The sequence below is a fragment of the Oryctolagus cuniculus genome, chromosome 7, assembly GCF_051225735.1.
Source record: "Oryctolagus cuniculus isolate XC-2025 breed Fujian yellow rabbit chromosome 7, ASM5122573v1, whole genome shotgun sequence".
NCBI classification, from domain to species: domain Eukaryota; kingdom Metazoa; phylum Chordata; class Mammalia; order Lagomorpha; family Leporidae; genus Oryctolagus; species Oryctolagus cuniculus.
Window position 1 is genome coordinate 71,332,680 of NC_142873.1, and position 23,821 is coordinate 71,356,500.

A 23,821-nucleotide genomic window follows, 5' to 3' on the forward strand; every position below is an offset into this window, starting at 1 on the left:
TTGCTCAGGTGCCTGGGGAAAGCATCAGAAGACATCCCTATTGCTTGGGCCCCTGCCACCCACGTGGGTGATCCAGATGGAACTCCTGGCTTCTGGCTTCTGCCTGGTTCAGCCCTGGCCATTGCAGTCATCTGGGGAGGGATCCAGCAGACAGATGCTCTCTCTGTCTCCCTGCTGTCTCTCTCAGCCTTTCCAATAAAAAAAAATCTTAAAAAAAGAGAAGTATTTATTTAAAAGTGTCAGTCCTAACTTTTTTTTTAAACCCTCTTTGATGATGGATAGAAAACTAGAACTAAATCCAGGAAACAAATAAATGTGAATATATTGAGATGACTTTCTGAATCAGAATTTCAAGGATGAAGTGGTATGGGTTGGAAGTTTTCTTGTTAAAAACTGCTTCAGGCAATTGCAGTGATCAGTCAGGTCTGGCAATCAATTCAATAAAAGATAAGTCATGATTTAAAAGAATCTTGCTGATAGGGAAAATGGAACCAAATTAAAGACTAATTTTATTGTTAATAAGTATAAACTATTATATATTAATTGTAGAATATTTGAAAAAGTCAGGCAACTCTAAAGAAAATTAGAAAAATTGCTCCAACTTCTACTACTGTAGAAATAACTACAGTCAACAATTTGGTAAACATTAAGGCAGTTTTTGTTCAATACACACAAAACACAGATATACATGTGTACAGAACATACATGAATAAACCACACAGGGATCCATATATAGAGTTTTGTGTCTTGCCTTTTGAACCTAATACTATGCCATGAACATTTCCCTTATAATTGAATTTTATTAAAATATTAAAGAGTGGGAGTAAGAGAGGGAGGAGATGTACAGTTCAGCACATGCTCTATTGGACTTACCTCTAACAGTAGAGTTAGAAACGTGCCAGGGGATTCCAATTCGATCCCATTAAGGTGGCATGTACCAATGCCATCTCACTAGCCAAAGTGATCAGTTTCAGTTCATAATTGATGATAATGATAGGATTAAGAGTCAAAGGGATCACATAAACAAGACTAGTGTCTGCTAATACCAACTGATAAAATTAAAAAGGAGAGAATGATCCAACATGGGAAGTGGGATACATAGCAGACTCATAGAATGGCAGATGTCCTAACCAGCACTCTGGCCTCAGAATCAGCCCTTAAGGCATTCGGATCCAGATAAAAAGCCCATGAGAGTATTTTAGGCATGGAAATCCAAGACACTGTGAAAAAAAAAAAAAGACCTAAATGAAAGATCTCTCCGAGTGAGATCCCAGCAAAAAGAACGGGCCATCAAAGAAGGAAGTACCTTTCTCTGAAGGGAGGAGAGAACGTCCACTTTGACAATGACCTTGTCTAAATAAGATCGGAGTTGGTGAACTCAAGAGGCTTCCATAGCCTTGGCAACTCATGACAAGAGCCTAGGGTGATTACTGATGCCATAAACAAGAGTGTCAATTTGTTAAGTCAACAACAGGAGTCACTGTGCACTTACTCCCCATGTAGGATCTCTGTCCTTAATGTGTTGTACAATATGAATTAATGCTATAACTAGTACTCAAAGAGTACTTTACACTTTGTGTTTCTGTGTGGGTGCAATCTGTTGAGATATTTACTAAATATATACTAAATTGATCTTTTGTATATAAAGATAATTGAAAATGAATCTTGATGTGAATGGGATGGGAGAGGGAGCAGAAGATGGGAGGGTTGCGGGTGGGAGGGAAGTTATGGGGGAGAAAAGCCACTGTAATCCAAAAGCTGTACTTTGGAAATTTATATTTATTAAATAAAAGTTTAAAAATAAAATAAAAATATTAAACTTTATTCAAAATATTATAGTTTCTTGACCATTCTCACCATTTCTGCCTTTTGGGTTGTTTGGAATCTTGCTATTATAAATAATTATGTGATGAAGTTCCTTGTATATAAATTTTGGATCACTTTTCTCTATTTCCTTAAGATAGGTTTTGGAAGTTAGTTAGGAAGTCCAGTGGAATCCTGTTCTGAAAAATCCTGTTACAGGGGCTGGCATTGTGGCGTAGTCAGTAAACTATCGCTTATGGATGCTGGAATCCTATATGCACACTGGTTTGTGTTCTGGTTATCCCACTTCTGACCCAGCTCTCTGCTAATGGCTTGGGAAAAGCAGCGGAAGACAGCCCAAGTTTTTGGGCCCCCACCACCCATGTGGGAGACCCGGATCAAGCTCCTGGCTCTTGGCTTAAGCCTAGTTCAGTCCTGGCCACTGTGGCCATCTGGGGAATGAACCAGTAGGTGGAAGACATCTCTGTAATTCTGACCTTCAAATAAATAAATAAATAAATCTTCAAAAAAAAATTCTTGATACAGCCTGCTTAAATACTTTAATGAGAAATTGCTTTAATTTATATTTCCATAAAACTGGAATTATGAATATTACAAGTAAAATTTTTGAATTAGATAAAGTACAGTATCTCATAATGTTTTTAATGAGGTGGCTGTAGTCAAATATCATTCATAATTTACTTGGTTACTCCTATTATTGATTTTTTAAAAAAAATTGCCTAGTTGTGGTGTCAAGCAACTTTTCTGTGAAGTCTATTATTTACTTACCAGTTTATAAAAGCTCTTTGAAAAAGGGATAGTAACCTTTGGTTTGACACATTATCTATAAATATTTTTATTTATTTATTTATTATTTTGACAGGCAGAGTGGACGGTGAGAGAGAGAGAGACAGAGAGAAAGGTCTTCCTTTACCGTTGGTTCACCCTCCAATGGCCGCTGTGGCCAGTGCGCCACGCTGATCTGAAGCCAGGAGCCAGGTGCTTCCTCCTGGTCTCCCATGGGGTGCAGGGCCTAAGGACCTGGGCCATCCTCCATTGCCTTCCCAGGCCACAGCAGAGAGCTGGACTGGAAGAGGAGCAACCGGGACAGAATCCAGTGCCCCGACCAGGACTAGAACCTGGTGTGCTGGTGCCGCAGCCGGAGGATTTGCCTATTGAGACGCGGTGCCAGCATATAAATATTTTTATTTGCCTCTAAATTTTATTTTTGCACAAAATATTTAGAAGTACTGAATGAAGTTTTGTCTTTATAGACTCAGGTTCATTAATCACTCCTATTTTATTATGGTTTTCTAAAGATTTAAAAAATATAGCTTTTATCCATCTGAATTTATTTTGATTTATTGTAGGTACTAATATTTTTCCAATTTTTAAATTAGTTACCTAAGTTTTTTTTTTTTTAAGATTCATTTATTTTTATTTGAAAGGTAGAGTTACAGGGAGAGAGAGAGAGAGAGACAGACAGACAGAGAGAGAGATCTTCCATCTGCTGATTCACTCCCCAGAAGGCTGCAATCACCAGGCTTGGACCAGGCCAAAGCCAGGAGCCAGGAGCTCTGTGTCTCCCAAATGGGTTCAGGAGTCCAGAGATTTGGGCCGTATTCTGTGACTTTCTCAGGTGCATTAGCAAGGAGCTGGATTGGAAGTGGGGCAGCCAGGACTTGATCCAGCACCCATATGGGATGCTGGAGCTGTAGGCAGTGGCTTAACCTGCTGTGCCACAGTGCCCAGCCCTGGTATCTAAGGTTTTATCAAAGAATTCCTTCCTTTGGATCCAGGATGTAATTTTTATGATTTACCCATTTTTAAAATGTATGATAAGGTCTGGTTCCAGGTTATCCATCTAGTTCCCTAATTATTGATTTTGGTACAAATAAATTAACATTTTTATTGAGCAAATTTTTCTTCATTGCTGTTATCAGAAATGCCTTAATTGATAGCAATAATTCATTTTTACAGGTGGACTTTAGAATACTTTCATTAAATTTCAGTGTAAACAAAATCAATTCCTAGTCCCTTCTCATTCTCCAAAAAATTCTAAAAAACAACCAGCTGGTGCTATGGTATAGTAGGTTAATTCTCCCTCTATGGAGCTGGCATCCCATATGGAAGCCAGTTCAAGTTCCGGCTGCTCCTCTTCTGATCCAGCTCTCTGCTATGGCCTGGGAAAGCAGTAGAAGATGGCCCAAGTGCTTGGGGTCCCTGCACCCATGTGGAAGACCCAAAAGAAGCTCCTGGCTCCTGGCTTTGGATTGGCTCAGCTCTGGCCATTGTGTCCATTTAGGGAGTGAACCAGTAGATGATAGTAGACTGTTTTCTCTGTCTCTCTCTCTCACTGTCTGTAACTCTACCTCTCACATAAATAAATAAATATCTTTAAAAAAATAAAAAAAAACAATGAAATAAAAAAATATATGTATGTAAAAACTACACACTTTGACAGAATTTTAAAAAGTTACTTTTTAACAATAATGATCAGTATCCAGAAATAATCAGGCTGATAATGTTATGTATGATTTCTAGCTGCATGATCTAGGATAGTTCACGAAACAGATTATTTTTACATGTTTAGTAATATGATATTTCTTGTAATATATCTTGAACATAATGTACTGTGCTATTATTCTAATTACTTTAAATAGATGCATACTGTTGCATCGCATAACATCTGATGTTTTTTATTTTTCATTTAAGAGGCATAGAGAAAGAAAGGGAGAGGGAGCGAGAAAGACAGTGGGAAAGGGAAACAGGAAGAATGAGTTACCATCCTCTGATTCACTCCTTTTTTTTTTGAAAGGCAGAGTTAGACAGTGAGAGAGAGACAGAGAGGAAGGTCTTCCTTTTTCCGTTGGTTCACCCCCCATGTGGCCGCTATGGCTGGCGTGCTGCGGCTGGTGCACCACGCTGATCCGAAGCCAGGAGCCAGGTGCTTCCTCCTGGTATCCCATGTGGGTGCAGGGCCCAAGCACTTGGGCCATCCTCCACTGCACTCCAGGGCCACAGCAGAGAGCTGGCCTGGAAGAGGGGCAACAGGAACGGACAGAATCTGGCGCCCCAACTGGGACTAGAACCCGGTGTGCCAGCCCCGCAGGCGGAGGGTTAGCCTATTGAGCTGCAGTGCCAGCCCTGATTCACTCCTTAAATGTCCACAAAGGCTGGGGCTAGACAAGGTCAAACCCAGGAGATATAAACTCAGGCCGGGTTTTCTGCATGAGTGGCGGGGAGCCAACTACTGGAGCCATCTCCTACTGCCTCACAGAGTCTGCATTAGGATGCAGGAAACAGGACCTTGAGCCAGCACTGGGATCCAGATGCTCTAATAGCAGATGCAGGTGTCTCAACCCAGTGTCTTAACCACTGGGCCAAATACCTGGTCCCAGTATTTGAACAATGAATTTGTTTCCACTTTTGCCCTACAAGAAATGACTGTTACGTTATGAACACCTCATCTTCATATGCATTTCTTATTTTTCTTCAGTACATGTTCTTTGTAATGAAATTCTAGGTGAGGGGCCGGCACTGTGGGTCATTCGGTTAATCCTCCATCTGCGGCACTGGCATCCCATATAGGTGCCGGGTTCTATTCCCGGTTGCTCCTCTTCCAGTCCAGCTCTCTGCTGTGGCCCAGGAGGGAAAGGGAGGATGGCCCAAGTGCTTGGGCCGCTGCACCTGCATGGGAGACCAGGAGGAGTCGCCTGGTTCCTGGCTTCGGATTGGTGCATCGCCAGCTGTGGCGGCCATTTGGGGAGTGAACCAATGGAAGGAAGACCTTTCTCTCTGTCTCTCTCTCACTGTCTAAACACTACCTGTCAAATAAATAAATAAAAAAAAAAAAGGAAATTCTAGGTGAAAGAACAAAGCAATGTTTCAAAAAATATTATTTATTTTCACTTTATCTAAAAGAGCGAGAAAGAGAGTGAGAGAGATTGAGAGAGAGAGAGAGAGAGAACTCTTCCATCCATTGATCCACTGATTCACTCCCTAAATGCCTGCAACAGTCAAGGCTGGGCTAAGCCAAAGTCAGTAGCCCAGAGCTCAATTCAGGTCTTCTGTGTGAGTAGCAGGGACCCAAGTACAACTGCCTCCCAAGGTGTGCAAGAGTAGTAAGCTGGATGAGAAGCAGAAGAGCTGAGACTTGAACCAGGCACTCCGATATAAGATATGGGTGTCCTAAGCAACTCCTTAACCACTGTGACCAACACTCACCCCAGAGAGCAGTGTTTGAGTTTTCTTATGCCTGTTGCCAAATTGTCCTTCTTTTTTTATGACTATTCTTTCACAAGCAATGAATGAAAATGTTTCCTTAAAGATTTAGATTGGAATTACATTAAACTTATAATAAGTTTGGAATTATATGATAGCTTTTCTATATTCAAACTACACATCCAGAAACACTGTGCCTCTGTAGTCACATATATCATACCAGTTAACAGTTTCCTTATATAAATCCTGCAATGTCCTTAGTGGGTTTAAAAAAATAAAAACTTCTTCATATATATAAATCTGGCACATTTCCTTTTGAGGATTATTTTAGGTTTCAACATTTTAAAAATTTTGTAACTATTAGTAATGGGATATTTTCACAATATTTTTTTTCTAATTTTTGTTTTTCAGAAAGTGATTGATTTTTGTATATTCATTGTGTATCTGAAGTTTCAAATTCTTATTCTTAAGTTTAGAGACAGTGGTGCTCAGAACTAGAGAATTTATTAACTTTCTTGAGTTATATGGTTAATCCAGCAGTGGAAAATACGTTGAGCCTAATTTTCTGTATCACTAAGGGGTATGCTTTTTCTGTCACATGTTTTGATTCCCAAATATGTCAGAAGTACAATTCCCCAAATGACAGGTGTTTAGCACTAAAGATCTCTTTACTGGTTAGAGCTCTGTTCAACTCCCAGCACCAGCTTTTCAGTGGTGTGGAATGACCTGTGATCTGAAGAATGACCGAAATTCAGAAGCCAATGGCAGATGTCTTCAGTGGCCAATGTCACAATGATTGGTCAGAAGTTGAAGAAAGCCAGATTCTGGCACATCCTGTCAGAACCCTTAGTGCAGAGTGTTGTTCTCAAGTGGACCTGAGTACTGATCCACCTGCTGTTGGAAGTGTTTGAGGAAAAGCTGGGTAGGTAGCTCTTGAGCATGATGTAAAGAGGATGGAAACGTGAGCAAAGAGAGCACTGAATTTTCACCCGGTATTATGAGTATATCTGCACCTTGATTTGAAATATACCACTTCTGAAGTTAACCATAGGCATGGGGTGTGGTTATCACTGTGACTTATGGGTGAATGGAAAAACACAAATTTCTAAACTGCATTTGATATAATAACTTCTCAACCTTAGCACAAATTCATGGAGATCTCTAAGAAGAATCCACTTCTTGTTCTATTCTTTCATTCCCTTGTCTATCTTTTGTTGTTTATTCTAATGAATAGTAATAAAACAAACAAGATAAGGATAAACAACAAACACAAAACAAACCCCTGAATCATCAAGAGAGGATATGAAACTTGGCCAGTCTGAGTGAGAAAAAAAGCAAGACAGAAACAGAACTTGTTAGCAGGCCAGGCAATCATAAGATTTCCCTCCCTATGAGACTGATTGTACTTTTTCCTTCAGTCATTCAGGATGAATGAGTATTGGGTACCCCAGCTAGCGTAGATCTCATGAAAGAGGAGCCATGAAAGATGGGAAGATGTCTTTGCCTTGAGAAGCTCTGTTCAGATGAAGAGCGTGTGTAGTGAAGTGGGGGTGAGGAGGGGGTGACAAGGGTTGGGTCTGAAAATGACTGCTTCCATCCTAACCTTCTTGAAATAATAAGTATTTCTGACATACTGCCAGTCTGTTCTCACCCACTTCTACTCCTGGGGAATGTGGGTGGAACCTGCCATGGGTGGAGGATGGATTTCGGCTAGAAAATGTGGGTGATGGGGAACTTCCGAACATTCTGCTTTTGTTCCACTTCAAACTCCATTCATAACAGTGAATAACAAAAGCCTGAAATAGTTCTCACGAGTGTTTCTACTTGATGTTTAAAATAATTTTTTGTGATTTTGTGATCAGAGAATCTGATGAGCAGAGGAGTGGATTCAGATTCCATCATTTAATCCCTTAACTTTTCCTGGGCTTAGGTTATCCACATGTAAAATGGCAATGGTAACACCTGCTTTGAGGAAACTCATAGGACAGGACAAATGAGAGAAAGAATGTGAAAGTTATGTTTTGTGAAGTGTAAGTGCTCTATAAGAACAGCTTCTGTTGTTGTTGGTAATGACAGAATTCTTTTGCTAAAGAAATGTCTTTTATATTCTAGATTTATTTGCAGAGAGTGATCATGAAGAGCTGCTGTATTTTATGTGTGTTGCATTACTCTATGTCAGTCACTAACTTAGTTACACATTACAAAATTGCTGCTTAGGACAGAAGCCAATTCTGATTTCTGTTCAGAGCTTCAGGGGATAGGGATAGCTTAGTTCAGCATCTTCAACGGCCTGACTGAATTCTCTGTCCCAGGGTTTTTTGTTAGAACAGTTAAGTGCAAATCTCACTCAAACTACTTTAGTGGTAAATTAGGAAGGTACTCTTCCCAAATGGTTTTAGATGAAGGAAATTTTTTTTTTTTAAGAAAAGCTATGAAAGCAATTTTGATGTTGAGAACAACTCTTATATCTGGATAATCCTTTTTCCATGTGTTTTCTTCATCTAATTTTTAAAAAAAGATTTATTTATTTATTTGAGAGGCAGAGTTACAGACAGAGAGAGGTCTTCCTTATGATAGTTCACTCCCCACATGGCCACAGTGGCTGGAGGTTGGCCAATGTGAAGCCAGGAGCCAGGAGTTTCTTCCAGATCTCTCGCATGGGTGGAGGAGCCCAAGGACTTGGGACATCTTCCACTGTTTTCCCAGGCCACTTTTCCCCAGAGCTGTATCAGAAGTGGAACAGCTGGGACTCGAACCAGTGGCCACATGGGAAGCAAGTGCTGGAGGCTTAACCCACTATGCCACAGTGTCAGCCCCAAGGGAACTTAAGGCAGTTAATTTTCATGGAGACTCTTCCCCAAATGACATGACTACCATTTAAAGAAATTAAAATTCTTATTTTATTTTCAGAGAAGTGAGGCAGCTTGAGACTGGAGACTGGGAAGTAGGAGTCCTGCTTCAGTTTTAGCACAGCTTGAGGCTGCATTTGTTTAGACTCCATTACACATAGCTGCTTACACCCTAATTTGCTCTGACCACAGCTTTCTAAAGAAGTAGTATTTTTTCCTTTTGAGCATTCAGTAATGCTCAAAAAAGTTTACAGGAACCCTTGTCAGTAGAGGAGAGAACAAAGTAGCATTATCACTGTCAAGCACACTGGAAAAACCTTTCCCTGTTATCAAAAAACAGTTTCCTTAATGAGCTATCAAATTATTACTCCTCATCACATGATCTCCTTTATGGGTGGGCTATTATGTTTGGCAAAGAAAGGTGGCGTGGCACATTTGTTTGAAGAACCCTTTTGCTTGCTGGAAGAAACATGTAATCTTGGTGTAGCACTGTGGAAAATTGTATGGAACCTTAGTTGTGTGACTCTTCTGGCACTGGGTTGCTTTGTATTGAATTGAACGCTCCATCTTGTACCATCTTCATGTTGTTGTCTTTATGCTCATGACAATTTGGAAGCTGTTCCTGTAATTAAGTCTTAACCACGAGGTATGTTGGCTAACAATGGTGCATTATGTGTTTTTTAGACACTAACACTTTGTTTTTAAGATTTAATTGTATTTATTTGAAGGAGAGAGAGAGAGAGAGAGAGAGAGAGAGAGAGAGGTCTTCCATCTGCTGGTTCACTCCCCAGATAGCCACAACGGCCAGAGCAGGGCCAGTCCGAAGCCAGCAGCCAGGAGCTTCCTGCAGGTCTCCCACGCTGGTGCAGAGGCCCGAGGACTTGGGCCATCTTTCACTGTTTTTCCAGGCCATAGCAGAGAGCTGGATCGAACGAGGACAACCAGGACATGAGCTGGAGCCTATAGGGATGCTGGCACCACAGGTGGAAGCTTATCCTACTGCACCACAGCACTGGCCCCTAGGCACTAGCACTTTAAGAAGTGCACAGAACTCTAAATACTACAGTGATGCAAACACACATTAAAGTATACATTTGGTCAAGATCCTGACTAGCGTGCTGTTTTCACACTCTCATTTGTGCAGGTAGACTGAATAGAGAGCAGTACATATCGCTGGCCTGGAATATGGAAGCAGGGCTGGCTTCCTGGGCACGTCACCTGGGAGGCGGAGAGGGGATCATTCTTAGAAGGGCCCAGCACTTAGCCAAATGCTCTGATGTCACCATCTTGAAGCTTTGAATACTGTTTGAATGAGGATCTCCACATTTCTGTTGAGTACCAGTCCCCACAAATTATGTCACTGCTTTTCAGTTATTAATTGTCTTATTGATTGTTCGGAAATCCCAGATATTGGCAAAACAGAAAGGAAGTGGCAAATGCCCAGTGACTGGGAACATGTGCTAAAGAAATAACTGGAACCCATCTGTGTTTGTGTTATGTTTTAATATCGGTCTTTGTACTTCTCAAAGACTTCTGTTTTATGTAAAGAAATTCCTGCCTACTAAATTCCTACAGTTACAAGTCAATAAAATATTCTTTGGGAGTGCAAAGAAATAGGGAGTGGATCCGAGGCAATGTGAGAGCTCATTATGGTTCTGCGTCATGAGCAGCTTTGGCTGGCAAACCTGGCTCTGTTGCTCAGATTCCAGCGTCAGGACTTTCTATGGCTCCTCTCCAGAGGCCGTTCTAGGCAGGTGCTTGCGCTTGTGATTACTGCCGTTGTCTAACGTTTGACAGAGCTCGCCTCGTTCATGGGTGCATTCAAACGTCACCTTCTCCTTGCAGCCTACCCTGACTACTCTACTTAAAACTGCAACTGTGGGGAGCAATCCGGACTAGACTAAGTTACTCGAATTAGGACTTATTCTATGCATCTGCTCTCCCACAATATGGCGCTGGGAGAGAAGTAAACAGCTTCCGCACAGCTGCCTCCAGTTCAACCAATTAACTGTAGGACTTGCTCCTGATTGGAGAGCAGCGTACTCAGCCGAGTTGGGATTGGCGGAGGAGGACTATAAAGGAGGAGAGAGACGGCATGCACCAGGAACATCTATGGGGAACATCTAAGGGGAACAGCTGTGCAGCCCCCGAGAGAGCCGGCCGGCGGTGTGCCGCTCCCCTGCGGAAGTGGGGAATGTGGCCAGGGGGAACTGCCCTTCCACGGAGGTGGAAGGGATAGTAGCCAACCCGGGAAGAACCAGCAGCAAACCCGGGGAGGGCCGAGCAGACGAAAGAACAGCGCAGGGTCCTGTGTCGTTCCTCCACGAAGAGGGGGAGCGACATAATGGTGCCGTGACTCGGATAGGAAACCTGACTCGGATAGGAAACCTAGAACGGATATGAAACTTAGGAGGGAAGAAACGGGAAGAACTGGGAAAATATCGGAGAGAGAAACTAGCAAACAGCCTAGGGAAATTACCGGAGAGAGAGACTAGCAAACAGCCTAGGGAAAAGCCGGACGAAAAGGGTGCCGGAAGAAGCTATTGAAAGCCTAGGCATAGACTCGGATACGGACTACGGGGGGAAGCTGGGAGAAATCTCTAAGGTCGAAAGCGAAAGTGAAAGCTAGAACAAACAGATTCGGACGCGGACTGTGGGGAGAGGCCAGGAGAAATGAGGGAGGAATATCGTTGGAGGAAAGCTTGGGGAAACATACCGGGTAGAGAAAACTGTTAGGGAAATTGAAGCCGCGGGGGGCAGGCCAAGGCGGAAACGAAAGCCACTTTGGGGTTCTCAGGTTAGCCCGGGAATAGGGGGCGAAAAGTTGAAACCAGAAGCTGAGACGTAAGCCAGATTGGGATCCGTCTGATTAGCCCGGGGAGCAAAGGACGGGAAGCCAAATCGTGGGGCGGAGACGTACGCTGGGTTGAATTCGCCAGGCTAGCCCGGGGAACTTAGATTGAATCCTAGTGGCGGAGACGCAAGCTACGCTGTGTTACTCGCGGAAGCCGCCGCGTGCAGAGAGAGCACGGGGCGTGAATAGATAGGGAACGCTGGCGTAGGCCGTGGTTCAGACGCGAAAGGGTTAAGCGTGGAGACCGCGGAGCGCGCGAAGCCGAGCCGCGCAAAGCCGGGAAGCTGCGCAGATGAGAGAGGCGCGCGGGTTGAAGCGGCACAGAGCCGGGAACCCGCCGGCGGGGCGAGGTGCCGGAAAGCTGCGGGGATAAGAGAAACAGAAGTTTTAGAAGTAAAGTGAGAGAAATAGGAATGCTGGAAGATAGAAGTAAAATGGGAGAAGTAGGAATGCCCGGAGATAGAGAAATAGAGAAAAATAAGGCCTCCCCTCAACATGCCAATTAGAAGGCTTGGATTCGGTCTGCCCGATTAGTGAGGCGATGAGCACCTGGGCGGCTAGCCGCAGGTCACCGAAGACAGGCACGAATTAACATCAGTAAAGCTTCCCCACAATGCAACAATTAGGAGGCTTGGATTCGGTCTGCCTGATTTAAGGCGGTAAGCGCCAGCAAAGCTCGACCAGAGTATGAGCTGCAGGTCACCGAAGATAGGCACGAACCAACACTAATAAGTCTCCCCCACAATAAGGCAATGAGAAGGCTTGGATTCGGTTTGCCTGATAGGTTTTGTAAGCCCCTGCGGGCACAGCAGAGCATGCGCTGCAGGGCACCGAACACAGGCATGCATCAGCGCCTAAAAACCTCCTCACAATGGCGAAGAGAGGACCCGGATTCGGTTTTCCTGATTGATAGGACTTGTAAGAGCCTGTGGCAACTCTAGCAAGTAGAGCAGAGTGTGTGCCGCGGGACACCGAAGACAGGCGCGTATCAACGCTAAAAAATAAAAAGAAAGGGGGATCTGTGGGGAGCAATCCGGACTAGACTAAGTTACTCGAATTAGGACTTATTCTATGCATCTGCTCTCCCACAATATGGCGCTGGGAGAGAAGTAAACAGCTTCCGCACAGCTGCCTCCAGTTCAACCAATTAACTGTAGGACTTGCTCCTGATTGGAGAGCAGCGTACTCAGCCGAGTTGGGATTGGCGGAGGAGGACTATAAAGGAGGAGAGAGACGGCATGCACCAGGAACATCTATGGGGAACATCTAAGGGGAACAGCTGTGCAGCCCCCGAGAGAGCCGGCCGGCGGTGTGCCGCTCCCCTGCGGAAGTGGGGAATGTGGCCAGGGGGAACTGCCCTTCCACGGAGGTGGAAGGGATAGTAGCCAACCCGGGAAGAACCAGCAGCAAACCCGGGGAGGGCCGAGCAGACGAAAGAACAGCGCAGGGTCCTGTGTCGTTCCTCCACGAAGAGGGGGAGCGACAGCAACTGTCCCTAAAGCCTACATTCCTGATTTTCCATTGTTTCATTCCTTTTCATGTAAATGCATAAAGCTTGTGGGAGCTGGCATTCTGGGGGCAGCAGGTTAAGCTGCCACCTGTGACTCTGGCTTACCCTATGAGTGCTGGTTGGAGTCCTGGCTGCTCCACTTCTGATTCAGCTCCTTGCTAATGTGCCTGAGAAAGAAGCAAAAGATGATCCACGTGCTTTGGCCCCTTCCACCCATGTGGGAGACCTGGATGGAGTGCCAACTTTTGGGTTTCAAACTGGCCCAGTCCTGGCCTTTGCTGCTATTTGGGAGGGCTGGTGGACCAGTGGATGGAAGATGTCTCTGTCTTTTCCTCTCTGCAACTTTGTCTTTCAAGCAAATAAATAAATTTTGTTTATTTATTTATTTATTTATTTTTTACAGGCAGAGTGGACAGTGAGAGAGAGAGAAAGACAGAGAGAAAGGTCTTCCTTTGCCGTTGGTTCACCCTCCAATGGCCGCCGCAGGCGGTGCGCTGTGGCTGGCGCACCGCGCTGATCCGAAGCCAGGAGCCCGGTGCTTCTCCTGGTCTCCCATGGGGTGCAGGGCCCAAGCACTTGGGCCATCCTCCACTGCCTTCCCGGGCCACAGCAGAGAGCTGGCCTGGAAGAGGGGCAACCAGGACAGAATCCGGTGCCCCGACCGGGACTAGAACCCGGTGTGCCAGCGCTGCTAGGTAGAGGATTAGCCTATTGAGCTGCGGCACCAGCAATAAATAAATTTTAAAAATGCCTAAGGCTGAGTACATTAATTAAAGAAAGGCAGGGTAGAATGAATTGATGACACACAGTCCTGACCGTTAGAGGTAAGCTCTGTCGGAAATAGAAGCATCAGCTTTCTTCTGACCTTTCTTCTCAGTGGGCTGTGTTCTCTGAGAACTGATTCTGGTTCTTGGAATTATTCTGAGCTCGCTCCTCAAACAGCACTGCTTTTGTGTGTCTATGATCTCTGGACACTTTAAGATCACGGAGGTTTCCAGGTTGAGCATCCCCCTGTTCGTTAGCAATGGAGATAAGAATAGAGGAGGATGGCGAAAGTGCATAGAATGTTACTCAGGCCCAGGGGATCTTTCTATTTTTGGGGATCTACCTGGGCCTTTCCTACTTCTCCGTGTTGAACCAGCTCGTCTGCAGAGAGGAACTCCACAGGGATCACTCTCAGTGACACATCCAGTGTTCCTTCTCACCCACCTGGAGACAGTGGGATCATCAGTCCCAGTAATGTCACAAGTGAATTCCAAATTATTACTCTACTTCAACAGCTCCTTCTGTGTAAAAATCAGCTGTTTGTTAAAATATGAACTAATGTGACAAGAGTACAAACAGACTTTAAAAGATAAAACATACTATTTTATCAGTTTTATGGGGCCCGGCGTCGTTGATGTAACAGGTTAAGCTGATGCCTGAAGTGCAGGTATCTCATATGGACACCAGTTCGAGACCCTACTACTCCACTTCTGATCCAGCTCTCTGCTAATGGCCTAGGAAAGCAGTGGAAGATAGCCCAAGTCCTTGGGTCCCTGCACTCATGTGGGAGACCCCAGTGAAACTCTTGACTCCTGGCTTTAGCCTGGCCCAGCTCTGGCCGTTGTGGCCATTTGAGGAGGGATCTAGTGGATGGAAGATTTCTATCTCTTCCTTTCTCTGTAACTCGACCTCTCAAATAAATATAATAAATCTTCAAAAAGGTTTAATCGGTTTGCAGCAGCTTTTTGTATTATTTTTGAAAATGGAACTCTCTGATACAGGGATACTTTGGTCTTTAGTTTGTTAAAGGAAGAATTGGTATAAGTCATGGAAGTAAATAATTACATTAATTAGAATCTCTATTTAGTACACTCTAAATAGCACATTTAAAAAATGTCTTTGTGTATGCTCATAATTTTGCCTTTATCCTCTGTAAGCCTTTGAGCAGACTTATGAGTAAATGAAAATTTAGTTTGCTGCTAGGAGAAATGAATGGCACCATCACAGTGAGTCAGCTTTCAATTTGAGAGCCTATGTGCCACATCCCATCTACTTAATATATTTTTCATCTTTTTTTTTTTTAAAGAAAAGGAAGATGTGCACTTAGTTCTGTAACATTGTAGGCATGTATATTTATTTTTTTCAGTTTGTTGCAGTGGAGATCATTATTTTTTAGACACTTAGACTAGGTAGAAAAAATACAATAGCAAAAATTATTTTATTTCTCAACCAGGAATTGAGGGATTACATTTTAATATAGAAGTCAAATAGGTTGGCAAGTGTAAAAGTTTTTTGTTTCCAAAGTGAAGTCTGGGAGTTGCTGTGTTTGCAACGTTAGGCAGTTGCCTTCTGATTTGTTCTTCAAGTATTTGAAAATTATTTCAGAGTAGGAAAATAGGAGGAAAGTAAAATGAGAAGCTTGTCTTTGCGTTTTTAGTATAGTTAGATATTCTGAAGATTTCAAGAGCTTCCAAAAAATGAAGTAGTCCCTGTAAGACTGGAGATGATGTGTTTGTCACTTTCCCAAGGGAACAGAGAGTAGCTGAGGCAGCTTCCTGGGTAAGGCAAGGGTGGAGAAAGCTGGCATTTCCCAGGGTGCTCAGGAGGGAGGAGGGTGGATGTGTTGTTTCCATGGACACATCACTGCTCCATTTTCCCTCTGGTGGTGACAAATGTGACTGGATTTAGCCTGGTGAGGTGTGGGCTAGTGGAAATTCATTCCCATAAACCTTTTCCATTTTTTCCCTACAACTTCATGCAAGTGTATTACTTCTAGGCTAGAGTTAACATTATGTTCTTTGGAGATTTGCTTAATTTCTTCTGATGGGGGGGGGGCGTGTTCACACCAATGGAACAATGGGAAAAGCAGTTTTCTTCTTTATCATTAAAAAAGCACCATCTGTATATTCAAGAACCACCTTATCTCTCACGGCTGCTTTTAAGACATTACAACCGTCATTCTGTCTCTGCTTGTTTTGGGAACTCAGTGAACATTTCTAGTTCCCCTGAACACCTGTTCACAGCCATAACTTTGGAACATGTGCTGCTGCAGTAAGAGTTACAAGGTGCTCTGGAGGTAACAAGGACTTAGGTAAGAGAGTGTCCCAACCCCAAAAGGAAAACGGGGAACAAGGCTCTGTTTGCATGTTTCATCGGATGCATGATTTCACTGAGTTAATTAGGAGACAGCGGCACCAGAGAAAGAGTTGTGACCACAGAACTCACACAATCTAATAAAGTAACCTTTAGACAACAGCTGTAATGTAAAAGGCCAGGCCAAAAACAATAGAGCAGGGCCCAGTTCCTGTCCTTTAAAGTAGGACAGCTGAAATGCTGGTGGAGTTTAACATCAAAAAAGAACAGAACAAACAATCTAGACCAAGGTTCACTGAAGAAAGGAAAAAGCAATAATTAGAAGTGAAGCATTTAAAAAAAGCATTGCCTTACCATAAAACTGCCAATCTTATCAATAGGCTTCTGGTTCCCTGCCACTGGCTAAGAAAACATTTCAACTTAACTGAATTCTCTCTGGATGGAACTGAGACATTATATTTATTTAATAGAAATTCTAAATGGGGATTAGAATCATTAGTCATACTATCAGAATCTGAAGAGCAAAGACGAATATACTTCCACTCACTCTGATTAAATTCGGTTTTCAAAAAGTATTCGACTTGTCATTTCTTCCTGACATCTCACTTTAGTGGTAGAGAAAACTGAGAAATTGCAACGTGGATTTTCAGAGATTTTTTTCTACTAAAAATTGTATCAAAAGTTATAGCTAATAATAAATATTCTGCCATGAAGTTCCAAGTTGATGCCAAATACAGCTTTTTATAAAATTAAAAAAAAAGATGGATCATTTAAGAAAAGTAATTCCTATCTTGCTTTGATTCTTTCCCAGAACAAATATTAGAAAAAATTCATCATTTTCTTTCCTGGTATTAAGAAAACATTTTCTAAATCCATCGCTTGCATGGCATTCCTCTCTGTCAGGGTCTTACTCAGTTTGTGACACTCTTGGAAACTGATAGCTGAGAATTAATCTGGTACATGCGTTTACTTAGTTTTCTCTTATTTTACGCTGAGCTTAAGCATACCAACATTCATTTTAATATTGTTAGGCTGTCTGGAAGATACTAGCAGTTTACAAGTAAAAAGTTTCAGGGGGTTTGTTTTATTGTTTTTCTCCCCCTTTAGAAAATTCTAACTTTGTGACACATTCAATGCTTTAAAAAAAAAAGTTTCCAAGCTGAGGACATGCTGGTTATAGTTCTGATCTGCTGTTTGAAGCTGAAGGAAAAACTCATTTCTATAGGAACCCAAAAGGTGAATGATCGTGAACCAAACTGCCTCAGAAGATTTGATTGCTCTGGAAACGCAGGCACAGCCTGTGAAAATCACTACATTTGCTGGGCACTCAGATTCCAACACCCAAGAGCTGCAAAGTGTCACAAGGGTTAAGAGAAGCAGAGACGTGACCGTGAAGGCTGACAAGTGCTGGTTTTCCTCTCTCAGGGGCTCAGCGGCAGGGCCGGTTCGCAGCGGTCTGCCGGTCTGCCTGCCGTTCCTCTAAGCAACCACCGTAATGAGTTATAACTGTAGGCAGACTTACTGTGATGGCCTGGAGTCGTCCCTTCACCAGCTCAGCTTCTTCCATTCTGAAAGTCAAGGGCAGGCAGACGCTGAAGGACGTCCAAAGCTACCATAAATCAAGAAGCCTCCTTGGGGAGAGGAGCAGGGGTGACGGAAGAGAGGCAGGGAGAAATCCACTCTTTTCACGCGTGGAGAAAGGGAGAAATTCTCGACTTGTCAGGAGCGTCTCTGAGCAGATGCACGGATCAGGCCAGACAGACACATGTAATGAGGGTGTGCTGGGGAGGCAGACGCTGAGGCTGCTGGCACGAGTTGACTGACAAGTTTGAACGGCAGCGGCACAAGCCCTTTTCCTTCAAGAGCTGCCAGCTCTTTGTTATAATGTGCACAGTTAGCAAGGCGCATTCTCTTATTAACTGTTCCTTACCCAAGCCAGTCTTTCCCAGGAGGGGCACAGGGAACCAAGGTGAAGAGGTTTCAATCAGCCTCTGCTGTGGCCGGGGCCCGTGTGTAGGGGTCTCCGCGTGTGTATGGATTAGTCATCCTGCACTCTGGCTCCAGAGTTCACAGACAGAGCCTCACCTGGATGGGGCAGAAATGGCAAGTCGCTGGTTTGCCTCTCTCCCTCTGATCGACTTTACACAGTAACAGAAATTCTATAGTTTAGAACTTCTTATAGTGGTAAATTTACCTTCGGCTGCCCTCCCCTTTCTCCCCTCCACGCCCCTCGCCCCTGCAGCTGGTTGCAAACTTTGGAAAGCTCTAGTTAACAGAGAAATCCCAGGTGCTACCGTGACCATTTGGAGAAGTTGGCTCACCAGGGCTTTGTACAGTGTGGTCTCAGCACCACATTGCACTCTTGATTGCTTGACTTGGCTTTTGATGGATAGCAGCTCTTTCTTGGACCTTGTTCAGAAATGGCACTCTTGGATTCAGGAAAGTGCCCATTTTGCCCTCACCAGTTGTGCAAGAGGAAAGGGGCAAGCTTTGGGAGGTGTGGTGAGGCCATCTGTGATGGCCTGCAGCCTGGACCTGCGTGGACTTCCTTGCCCTTTGGAGAAGGGCAGTCAAGCCCGGTGGAACTCTCAGACCGAGCAGAGCCGGGAAGCTTTCCGATTGACTTTGTTTTCTTTTCCTCACCAGTTCTTTAATTAAATTTGGATGTAGTAAGCCCTAATTACCATCCACCTCATTATTACGTGTTTGGGAGCTATCAAGCCCTTTCATAACATTCATTCAGCTGATGAGATTAGGAGGACAACCCAAACATTGAACATATGGTTTAATTTCCTTTGCATTTTTGATCCTAGTCATAATAATAATAGCTACTATTTGTTAAGTGCTCTCCATAGGCAAATGCACTACATCCTATTTATCCTACAAGGTGCTGAGAGATAAGGGTAATGATCCCTATTTTAAAAATGAGGAAAGAGGCTCCAAGAGGTAATTTTGCCACATAGCTAATAAGTAGTGAAGCCAGCTGTCTGACGTGATAACAGCCACCCATCAAGCTATGCCCCAGGTCACAAGGCAAGGTGAGGCACAGGCGTCTTCATGAGAAGGAGTCACATGTCCAGCCTCCTCCTCCATCTCACTCCCAGAACAATTTCAGCTGGGAGTAGAACTCTCATTCAGAGAATCCTTGGCGATCTCCTCTGGAGGAACTTAGAGGCCCTAGTGAAATAAAATTTCTCCATATTGTCGTTTGGATGAGCAGAAAACTCACAGCCTGAGTCAGCCCCCCTCAGGTGAAACCCACTGGTTTCCAGGGTCTGAAATAATGCTTGAGAGCAGTTCATCCTTGCTTGTCTACAAGACATGTTTAGGGAGACTAGATGACAACATGAGTGATTTGACGTGGGCCAAGTTTAATTACTATCGAATGCATATTTAACCTAAAACAATCAAACCTGCAAAAGTTTTGATGTGTTTCTGTAGATCATGGCTGAAATCAAAGACGAGAGTGGTAGTGATAAATATCTCAGTTAGAATTGCGTATTTGCTGCTCAGAACAGATGGGCAGTCATCCAGTTATTGGTCTGGATCTTTTCCTAAAAACTATTTACCTCTTAAATCTCATTGTTGTTACGGGAAAACCCAAGGATTTTCGAATTTAGGAGAGGACAAGACAAAAGAAGAGGGCTGGGGAATTTAGGAGAGAGCAGGGTTGTGACAACGGGTTGGAATCATCATGTATTTTTTTGTTTGTCCAGCTGATAGTAATACTAATGATTCCTACTTTTTAAATAACACTATACATTTATTGAAGGCTATTTATTGATTTATTTTAATTTACTTATTTTAGATGCAGAGAGACAGAGAGCTCCCATTTGCTGGATTACTTCCCAAATGCTTGCAGCTGCCCCTGGCTTGGGCTCAAGCTTGGAGCTGGGAACTCAATCCAGATTTCCCACATAGGTGGCAAGGAACCAGTTACCCAAGCCAACACCTCCACCTCCCAGGGTCTACATTAGCATGAAACTGGAGTCTGGAGCCAGAGCTGGGTATCAAACCCAGACACTCTGATATGGGGTGCAGCCGACCCCAACTGGCGTCTCCAAATTACCTGTTCCTAGTAATTGCCAATACTTTGAAGCATTTGCCATTCATTCATCCTATACATATTTATTGAGCAGCTGTGATGTGCTATGAGTTTGGGATTCATGGATGAAGAAAATTCCTGGAACTTTTCATTCTGGTAGGCAATCAAAGATAAATATAATGAGTACGCAAAACACAGTAGAGGAGAAGATGGTTGTTATTCTGGGTCTTCTGAGAAACAAATGGCAAGATAAGTTAAATGTGCAGGATTTTCTTAGGAGAAAGGATTGTATGAGGAGGCATGCAGACAAGGCTGGAGCTGGGGAACTCTGGGAGATCCACGTGAACGAGAGCAGGAGGGAAAGACATGTGGAGAGAGCCCAACCTGCTATGCAATCTAAGAGAGACTGGCAAGGGCTTTGGAGCGTCTCGGAGCCAAAGTCAGCTGTTAGCGGTCCTGCATCTCCCAGGCATGTGCCAACATTAGCATTTCTGGGCCAGGATCAGGTTCAAACATTGGCTGGACAAAGCCTTTGGAAACATGGGCCTTGATAAAAACACAGGGATGGATTTGGAGTGCAGCTTCTGTGACTCTTGGTCAATTGTGCTTCTGTAGTTGGATGTCTGAGAATGGACATTTCATGACTGCTTTAGTGATAAATACTAAAGAAAGGAGAAAGAGAAGGGGGGATAATAAAGACTGCTAAAGCATGGAAGGTTGTGATTCAGCATTGGGCCACTAAAGTAGACTAAATGAGAATGGGGCATTTGGACAAGGCCTTGACACAGAGGTGAGAGTTAACCATGAGGATACTGAGGGGCAAAGCATGTCAAGAAAAGCCTGTGGGATCCCTGAAACACTTTAATTGATTAAACTTTGGGTATATTTTAGTCTTGTTTTAGAAACAACAGGTTTTCCTGAGATAGAGTATGGGGTTCAAAAGAAAGAGAGGATGTATCATAAATGAAAGACTCTTGACCTAAGCAGATAGAAATTGTCAACTGATACAGGGAAGTCAGTGAAACAGTTTTTTTCTCTATCTTTCATTCTTTCTTCCTTCCTTTCTGGAGAGACAGATACTGATATCTCAGTTTGGATAAGTCAATTTCTTACCCAAATGGAGATATTGAGTAGGCAATTGGATATATAAATCTGGAGTTCACTAAAGAAATCTCAGATTTATAAAATGTTTTATATCTCTGAAAATAAGAAAGATCACAAAATATCTCCAATTATAGTTCATAAAGCAAAAAGTTTGGTGAACTTGTGTCCATTTAATGTTAGCCACTGAGGTGAGCATTTGCCTCAACAGTTCGATGTTGCTTGGAATGCCCACATCCCATATCTGAGTGCCTAGCTTGATTCCTGGCTCCACTTCTGATCCAGTGAGTCAGGTGTGGCTTAACTCACTGCTTCACAGTGCTGGTGCCTCCAGCTTCCTTCTAATATGCATTCTGGGAGACAGCAGATGACAGCTCAAGTACTTGGGTTTTTGGCACCCACAAAGGAGACCTGAATTGATTTCTGGGCTCCTGCCTTTGACCTGCTCCTGTTCTGGCTGAGAGAGAACCAGCTGATGGAAGATCTCTCTCTCTCTCTCTGACTTTCACGTAAAACAAATATACATAAAGTTAAAACATTTAAAAATAAAAATTAAAAAAAATTCATGACCAAATCCAACCCTGGTAAAATAGATATATAATAGAGTTCTCTCCACTCTCAATTATCTCTTAATACTAGTTTTCCACCATATTCTGCTGTTTGCAAACTGATGTAAATGAGAATAGCAAGAATTAAAAGTTATAATAAATTTTCTAACCTTACATTAGGAGTTAAGGGAGACAGGAGAGTCAGAGACAGAGCCCTACTTACAAAGAATTCATTGGTTGGAGAGGAAAAAACGTGTTCTAGGGAATTAGCAGACAAAAGAATAGTGAACCAACTGTCATAATATTCTGATAATATAAAGTGTTAACTATTGTGGTGTTTAAGAACAGTCTAGCATAGCATGGTGAATAATAGGAGCATATTGCACGAGCTGTAAGAATCAAATGAAATGAAGAAATAGAGATTAATGTGAGTTATTGGAAAGCTAGTGCATGGAGAAAGCAGAACTTAAAAGCTGAGAAGACATTTTTTAAACACGAGAGGGAAGGAAACACTGTGTTGGAGATCCCGATGGTGGTCTTGCCTGCAGCAGAGAGAAGTTAGATAGGTTGATAGAAATACATTTCTGGGGCCAGCACTGTGGCGCAAAGGATTAAAAGCCCTGGCCTGAAGCGTCAGCATCCCATATGGGCGCCGGTTCAAGGTTGGCTGTTCCTCTTCCAATGCAGCTCTCTGCTATGGCCTGGAATAGCAGTAGAAGATGGCCCAAGTGGGCCCCTGCACCAACATGGGAGACCAGGAAAAATCTCCTGGCTCCTGGCTTTGGATCGGCACAGCTCCGGCTGTTGTGGCTATCTGGGGAGTGAACCAGCGGATGGAAGACCTATCTCTCTGTCTCTACCTCTCTCTGTAACTGTCTTTCAAATAAATAAAATAAATCTTTAAAAAAAAGAAAAAATTATAATAAAAAGAAATACATTTCTATACATAGAACTCAAGTTCTTGCTAAGTGAAAATGGATGAAAGGAGTGGGAGAGTAAGGTCAGAATCCCATTTCAGGAAACTAAAACTGTCAACTCTTCTTTGAATATATGGGAAGAGGGAAAGAATAGGTAGAAAGATGTATTAGGAAGGTAGGAAATTTGAAGTGTGTCTGCGGAGGAGTCTAAGATTGCCAATGCTCAGTGAGAGGAAAGGTCCCCGGGTTTCTTTCTTTCTTTCAGAAGGTCTAAATCCAGAGGCCAATAAGTGGATCGGGGCAGATATGTGGATTAGCAGTGAAGACACTGGATTAAATATCTCAACCTGGGGGCTGGTGTTGTGGCATAGTGGGTTAAACCACTGCCTGCAATGTCATCGTCCCATATGGGCACTGGTTCAGGTTCCAGCTACTCCACTTCCAATCCAGCTCCTTGCTGACCTGCCTAAGAAAGCAGCAGAAGATGGCCCTCGTGCTTGGGCCTCTGCATCCACGTGGGAGACCTGGATGAAGCTCCTGGCTCCTGGCTTCAGCCTGGCTCAGCCCTAGCTGTTGCAGCTATTTGGGGAATGAACCAGCGGATGGTAGACCTCTCTCTCTCTAACTGCCTTTTAAACAAATAAAATAAATCTTTAAAAAAGTGTCTCAAAGAGGGGGTGCCTGGGTACCTAAGATAGCAGTGATGACACAAGTACTTGGCTCCTGGCCACCCGTGTGGGAGAATGGATCAATTTCCTGGTTCCTAGCTCTGACCCTTGGCTGTCGTGGGAATTTGGGAGTGAACCTGCAGATTGATGTCAGTAGGGAAGTAGCTAGCAAAGCTGAACTGAGGATCGCCAGCACCTGTGCTGCAGCTCTCTCCCGACCCCAA

General features: G+C 43.4%; 1 protein-coding gene across 1 annotated transcript in view; it reads right to left on the minus strand.

Moving 5' to 3' along the window:
- Positions 1-18,882, minus strand: part of PALMD (palmdelphin) — a 71,618-nt gene extending 52,736 nt beyond the window's left edge. The window contains exon 1 of the mRNA XM_008264830.5: positions 17,841-18,882. Coding sequence (XP_008263052.1) covers positions 17,841-17,885 — 45 coding nt within the window. The 5' untranslated portion in view covers positions 17,886-18,882. The remainder of the gene's footprint in view (positions 1-17,840) is intronic.
- Positions 18,883-23,821: the final 4,939 nt, after the last annotated feature.